At 38.9% G+C, this 8031-nt stretch overlaps 1 protein-coding gene across 1 annotated transcript in view; it reads right to left on the bottom strand.

Moving 5' to 3' along the window:
* Positions 1 to 7382: 7382 nt before the first annotated feature.
* Positions 7383 to 8031, bottom strand: part of TRHDE (thyrotropin releasing hormone degrading enzyme) — a 211988-nt gene continuing 211339 nt past the window's right edge. Inside the window, exon 19 of the mRNA XM_059817016.1 lies at positions 7383 to 7526. Within this exon, the coding sequence (XP_059672999.1) occupies positions 7383 to 7526 (144 nt within the window). The remainder of the gene's footprint in view (positions 7527 to 8031) is intronic.

Genomic DNA, 8031 nt, shown 5'->3' with positions numbered 1-8031 from the left:
TTCTGGTAAACTGTAACAGAAATTAATGTATTTTATTTGGCTAACGGTTTAAATTGCTGATTAGATCTATATTCATTAATTAACATTCTAAGAATAATTCTGCTTTTATTCTCAAATCCTAGGATGCTTCAAACAATAAATGAAAAACCTTGTTAAATTTGGCACTTTTAGATATACGGAGTATCAGTTGGTGTCTCCCCTCTATATGCAAAACATATGCTTTTCTGTAAAAAAGAAAAGAGAGAAGAGCAGTTGGCTCTATATAAAGTAAGTAGTGATTTTAAATTCAGCAAAAACACATCACCATATCCTGCACCTGAAACCTGTGCAGAAACAGGTTTCAATCTACATCACTTTCCAGAAAGACTGTTTCAGCCAGATGCATGATTTCACACATAATTTGAAGCACATGATTAATCCCACAGAAATCAGTGGGACTGCCTACATGCCTATATATGTGGCTGAGTGGTGATCAACACAGCCTCACACCCTGCCTATGTCCAAATGCTTTGCTGCATTGAAACTTTTGAGTAAGCTCTGTAAATACAAATAACCAATGAAAGCTTTGTCAAAGCAAATGATCCAGAATCAGAAGCTATACATGCATGTATATATGGTACATAGAGAACCGTGACATTATGCAATGATCTAGATTTCCTTTAAATGAAAATGGCACTCTCATCTTGCAAACACTCGTTTGTGTGAAACCATTGGTGAACTGTGTCTAAACCGAGCCGGCTCCACCTCTTATTTGACAAAGAACTGAATTCCAAAGAGTACAGATTTGAGAAGTGATGGAAAAATATGTTCTTCTAATTACAGTATTCAGAATTAATCTAAGGCTGAGACAGAATTAATAGAGGGACTCATCCATTATAACCAGCAGCTGCAGGACGATTTCTTTCTTCTTAAGGAGTCAAAAGATCTTACATGTGGAGTCTCTTGGGAAAATAATCCAATTTATTATCAATCCTTTATTTTCAATAGCATGATCCATTTATGTCATTGATGTGTGTGTAGTGGAATAGATCATTAGTTTGCAGGGAACTGGTTTATGTTTATCTTCTGCAAAAACAGAGCAACTGAACACCTTTCAGTAAATCAGACAGGGAGCTACAATCTCTGTTTTTATAAGGCTATACGTCTCACCCACACCAAAGCCTACTGTCCCTCAAACATAAAAACAACATAGCAAAATTACATTTACACATATAATAAAGCTGTCTTTGTACAGGGTAGTTATACAGTAATTACAACGATGTTTCCATTAGAAACTGTCAGAATATTTTTTTTTCACAGAGTGTCTAAGTCCAGGGAAGTCCATCTCTGCTGAAATCTATTGTTTGCAGGAAAAAGAGAGGGTAGTAGCCACACTCTTCACAGTACAGTTTTCTGCAGTTCTCCAAACATATTCTAAAGCTTTATCACATTGGAACGAATTGCAAAGTACTATTCTAACAAAGCAAAAGGAAAACAAAAAACATTTGTCATCCAATATGTGCTACTGAAACATAGATACAAATATGCGAAACATCCTGTACACCATCCCAGCCGTCACCTCAGGGGGCTGTTTTGAAATCAATGGGTTAGATCCTCAGCTGCAATTCACATCAGTCACTTCTTCAACAGATCTACCCTCACCATGCACCAGCGGAGGATCTGCAGCCACACACGTCATCAGTTTGGCTACAGGTTATTTTGAAATTACAGAAATGAACATATTAAGCGGACTGAACCATATCGCAGGGAACCGAGACTGCACCTTGGCTCTTGGCCTCGTCTGTTGTACCAAGGCTATCCTTATCAGGCAAATCCAAGCGATGCTGTCCAGGAAACGTTCGGGCACTCTGGCTAAAGCCTCCTGGCTCGTGACTGCCTGCTGCAGCACAGTCCCCTCTGCTCTCACAACACTGCTCACCTCTGTGTTCTCTACCAATATTGCTTTGATATCCTTAGGAAACAGTGCACGTAAAACAAGCAAAGCATTCAGAAATGCTACTTGGCAAAGTCGCACTTAATTCACTAGTTACAAATCAGGCAAATATAATTGTGTTTTTTCTGAGAAAGGACATTGGGTCTGACCCACAGCACTTGCTCATGTGGGTGATTCTCCTTAAACACATCGCAACGAAACCGGCTCCACACGTATTTTATAAAATCCAACCTCAATTGCATTATCATGTGGGGGTATTCTGAGGTTGAGCTACCCTCCACTGTCAGCATAAAGACACAAGATGGAGCTAAGTTCAACCAGTTTTTTCAAAATATACTTGATTTTCAAATTCTGCTCCAACTAGGGCATGTGGCCTTACTTTGGTGAAAAATCCTTACAGAGAGCACTCCCTTTTCCCCTTCGTTCTCATGGAAAACTAAATTGGTCATGTCAGCATGGACTACTTGCTCAAGTCAGAGCGGTTTCACTGGGTTTCAGTATTGGTTTTAAGATAAGCAGAAGCTTCCACAGGCACATGAGAAACGAAGTGGCCAGTTTTTTACAGTTTTGTATGCAAAAAGGGAACTGTGCAGTCACTAGTGCCATACAGGTTTGTACATGCATCTCAATTTTTTGATGGTAGTAGTACAGTAACTACTATTACTACTATTATTACCACAAATAATTCGTAGTGACATCCTTCCAAACTATTCGTTAGAAAAACGCCCAAGAAGCTCACGGCATTTTCAACATTAACAAAAATATCATAAAGGAGAAGACTGTCTGTGTTCTTACGCATACTTGAAAATTCAAAATATTTGACTGTTTGACGTTACTTCTGAAGAAGGACATTATAATATTCTAGACCTTTACAAATATTTTGGTCAACATTTTCCAGTTGGGGTGACCACAGCTCAGGGATTTCGGTTTTTCTGTGCAATGCGGGTTCACTAGCTGGACCTTTGTTTCCTGCTAGCACAAGACAATGACGCTAACCTCTGAAGATCACCCACAACCCATAACTGGCAAAGGGACCTGCTGTCCTTCCCGTCTAGCTGAGACAAACTTGGATGGAGTCTCTCTGCACTTCAGTGGTTCCCAGCTGTCTTCCTGACCCGGGTGGGCTGGCAGCAGCAGTGGATGATGCAGCCAGCAGCTTTCTGACTGCTCCATCCAACGCTGGGCAAACAGCCTCTGTTCAGGCTGCTCAGAAGCATGACAGTCCTTTTACTCTTTCATGCTCATATCGACACTGGGGCTATAAACCCTGCTTAGGACAGGGAGCCTGATATGCTGAGTACTCGTAACAGAAGTGGTGGTAAGTTGATTATACACATAAACAGTTTTCAAAGCCACATCCCTTATTCCTCAATGAGAAAGTTGCACATTTGACTCAAAGTCTATTTTCGTTGACTTCAGTATCGGCTACGATCTTGTGGAAAACCAAAATCTTATTATGCAGGTACCTAAACAAAGGCACCCTCACCTGCAAATATTGGCTTCACTTTATTCTATCCACATAATCAGACTTACTGACATTTTATGGGAAAATTATCTCTACAGAGGGTTTTTCACATGAAAATATGTATCTATATATATATAAAATTTTCTTTTTTTATTCTTTACTACTAAGAATTTAATTGCATGGTTCAGGATCTTTGCTGTGAAAGCACCCTTCTGCATCAGCCGAGATATTTCCTTTGACACTCTAAAGCTCAGTGAAATATCCACAACAGCCCAAAAGCTACACAAAACTCATCTTCAGTTTCCAACATAGTATCGGAATTCTTGCTATATTCACTGAAAAGATCATCAAAGGTCACAAATTTGGATGTACTTAAGGATATATGAAGTTTTTTTCATCAAAATCAATGTCCAAGTGCTCCCAGTTATAGCAGAAGTGACATTTCATTTCAGAAGAATATTTTCACATTGTTCTGCCCTAGTCACAATTAGTAGCTACTGTAATTTTAACAGCTATTAGCAGTGGATACATGAAAAATTCTACCAGATACAAAATAATAGGCTGAGATTTTTGTAGTGGACTATGTTATAAAAATACAATAGGTATTTTTACAATAGGTATATTGTTACGCTGGCATTCAATCACGTCTATTCATATGTCTTCCTATATGATTTAGTAAGCCATATCAATTAATAACTGCAAAGGATCCTGAGTCACACAAAGGCTGATTAGAGATACAGGCCTCAACAAATTTCTGTAAAATGACACCCAGGGCCTGGGTGAGGTCCACATCCATTTTGCAGCGTCCCCTCTCACTTGAAAGGACAAAATTACATCCTGGATTTGAAAATGCTGAAAAGTTTGGGGTATTTGGCTTCCTAATCACAACTCAAATTATAAAAATGGGGCTCATCTTTAGATAAGGACAAAGGAAGAAAAGGACTGGTAAAGGAGAAAGAAAATCAATAAGATAAATAGATTTTTCTAAGCAGACTGTATTAAGAGTTTTCCATTAGGTGTCAACTATTCTTTAACACACAGCTGTGTGGAACTTCTTATTAAAAAAAGTTTCTAAAGACATATAATTAAATGCAGGGGGGTTGAATATTGTAGAAAACAGCTATAGTTTTGTTGGAGTGAATCCATTTAAATTTAATCCTGAATCAGTGTGAAACAGCAAAATACAAAATATAAAAAATAAAAGAATAGGGAATTATAATGGAAAGGACAGCTCAACCTCAGCTATAGCAGCAATACCAACATTACTAGAATACAGCAATTATATAAGCAATACATCAATAGGCATGTATAATGGATACATTTAGGGCTTGATATCTGTGGTAGACCAGTTGCTCAAGGCCACTAAAATATTAATTTACATCCAACACCAGCTAAATGTGCAAGAACTTCAATTCAAATGAGCAACAGCGGAATTTTCTGTGCACTGTGCAGAATACACAGGCTGAAATAAACTTTCAACTTTGGAACATAGTTAGCCTGCCCTTTATCAGTGGAAAGACCAGAAACTTCTATGTGCATCCTGGAGGTATGTAATTTATCTGTGGTGCTGAAACAGAAAAGTCATCAAAGACATTCTTGAATAAAATTGAAAAGGGACAGACCATTATGCACACTTCTTGTCTCTGAAATCCTCAAAGTTATTCACATTGGAGGGCTTGGTTTTCTGCACACTCTTTGGATTTCATAATTTTGGCCTTCATTACAGGTTAGAGGTTATATTAATAATATTTGGCTTGCTTTTTTATTATAACAAATCTGCATGTGATTTTGTTCAGTAGAAATTAAAAATGTGACGCTACATACTGGCATTGAGGTTGAGTTTGGTCAACCACATAAAACAATACTTTGCCCTTTTAAACGCCTTTCGTCAGAAGATATTCAAGTGCTTTGCTAACATTAGTCAGGCCTCACAACACCCCTGTGAGGTAGGTAAAATACATAGGAGGAGGAGGATTTCACTCAACTTGGACATGATAATGTCTCTGGGCATTAGGTTCACTAGCACTACAACATAGCACAAAGGTTTAGGGCTTACTATAAGGCAAAGAGTTAACAGTACAAGAGCACAGGATTCCCTCTTCTTTTGGTTATGTGTGGTCAAGCTAACATGCGGTGCTACACAGCACCAAACAGTGGATCAAATGCCCACACAAGGATTTCATTCACCCAATCCACAAACAGCACTCTGCACAGTAAAAGACACAAAATGACAGGCTCAAGATGGGTATGACAGCTTAGTTATGGGATGTGTCTACCTGCTCTTGAGGAGCCGAGTACCATCGGAATGAGAGCCCAGAAAAAAATACTTTCTCCACACAACTCTTGGGATAAGCAACTGCAACCATAGAGCGTGCTGGTAACTTCCACACCTTGTGAAGGAAACAGATGGATAAAACGGCTGTTCTCTACTTTGGCTGGCCACATGTTCCCAATCATGACATGGTCAGATGGTTGTGATAGGCTGCGAAGGGATAAAGAAACACTGTCGTACATCTACATTCCCCCTCTGAAGCTGCTGCAATCTGCCTCCTGAAAGCTGTAGTTTTGTGGGGTTTTTTCTCCCTGGTGCAAACATGGGAGAGTATTTGGTCCCCATCAAGTTTATCCTCAAAACTTAGCAAAAATGGTGGAGATGGTCATTGTACAAGTAGCAGTTCCACAGTATCACTGATGTTTCAAATTAAGGATTGAGAAAAAAGAAACAAACATATGATTAAAAGCATCATTCATCTAGAACAGTCTATGTGAAATACAAGGAAACAGAAAGAAAACCATGTTCTCAGTATTAGCCAGTACAAATAAACACACGCACACCCCTCTGTCTCCATATTTCACTTTTCTAAGTTGGCATAAATTGTACATCCCGTATTTGCAAAAGTATTGCCCACACGGAGAATCTGACCTGTCTATCATAATAAATCGCTACAGAGGCTGGTCTACCACATGCAAGACTCTTGGTTAATTTTACGTCTTTGAATGCAAGGTATTCTCCCTGTTTGCTAATTTCCATTTGAATTCTATGATTATTTATAATACTTGTGCACTATTAGCTGCACAACTTACTACTGCACAGGTTGGGTGACCCATTGTGAACACCACTGCCTTGTAAAACTGCTGAGAAGAGGTGGTTCGTGGATTCTGTGTAATCAATGCAAAGCTCCCCTCAAAAACTGCATATGTTCACAGCTAAAACTACATTGTTCCACTGATCAGCAGTGAATAAATGTATGTAATTATAATGAATGGATGATGTCCTTCTCTCTCATTCTCATTTTCTCTCTCCCCCCCTCTTCCTCTCTCTCCTCGCTCTCTATGCTGCTTATTTAAATATGGGAATATGGAGACTGCAGATACAACAACTGGCAACTCAAGAAATCAGCTGGCATCTTTATAATCAGTAAGAGACAATCTGAGTGGTAGACTAATTGGCAGGTAGGAGGAAAGCTGACTTTACATCTCATACTGCCCCAAGTTGGAAGCCTTCTGCATTTCCTTTTCCTTCCTTTCCTTTTGTTCATTGCAACACTGATTGTCGTAGATAGTCTTTGTGCTTTGTATAATGCCCATCTTTGATGTAACTGAACTCACATACAAAATGTGGCTGTTATACATAAGCATGCTAGAATACAGGCAGGGACAGTACAAGCATGCACAAAATAGTCTTTGAAGGGTTTTTTGTTTGTTTTTCTTCAACATTTACATGCACCACTTAATACCATGTTTGGCTGTGTACACTGAGGACTGGATTTCACAAGCATTCATGATCTTCTCTCTGAAAAGCTTCTTGACAATTTCACAAGAGCCCAGTGTAAAAAAAAAAATCCCACAATTAAAAAAAAGGGAAAAAACCACCTTCTCCCTGTAATCTGATCTTGTCTTCATGATTTTAATGTTGAACACTTCTAAAATATCTCCTCTTCCTCTTGCAGAGCTTCATGTTAAACGGTCAGCTGGAAAGACAGATTAGTGTGTCAAGGATTTTCTTAGCCACTGGAATAGTTCTTCCTTATAAAGCCTTTGCCACCGCACATTGGCTTCCACCGTTTCCACCGCACGAGAGAAAGAGGCAGCAGCTCCCTCTTCATAACTCTTTATAAAGTTCTTTAGCTGGAAATACAAGTTATCAGGTTAAATTTGCAGGAACTAAAGAAAGTAAATATTTCCAGTGCACACAAACAAGTCAGGCATTTAGGACAAACCTCCACAATCACTGTTGAAGTAAATGTAGTATCGTGTAGAAAGATTTAATAGGAAATGTAGTAAGACAGCAGACTGTCAATTATACGTGATGCAATTGCTTTGCATCGCACTGGAAGATATTGACATGTCGGTGCCGGATCACATTAATATAATTTCCTCCTCCTCTCCTGCAGCCCAGCTGCTGTACTGCGCAGACAGCTGGGCTGCTCTGAACTTTTATTTCTACCTAAGAAACAAAACTGGGAGCACTGGAAATGCTTCTAATTCAGGTTTATATGCAAATATCAGCAGACTGCAGCCCTGATGCCCTTCCATTTTATCAACCTTCATAACAAATTTATTTCATTTTGATTTGTGGAATCCTTTTGATGATATAATACAGGTCATTTGTTTAGAAAAGGAGGGGATGGTC

This window comes from Gavia stellata, chromosome 4, assembly GCF_030936135.1.
Source record: "Gavia stellata isolate bGavSte3 chromosome 4, bGavSte3.hap2, whole genome shotgun sequence".
Taxonomy (NCBI): Eukaryota; Metazoa; Chordata; class Aves; order Gaviiformes; family Gaviidae; genus Gavia; species Gavia stellata.
Note: the sequence above shows the minus strand (reverse complement) of the source record. Positions and strands in the feature narration are given on the sequence as shown.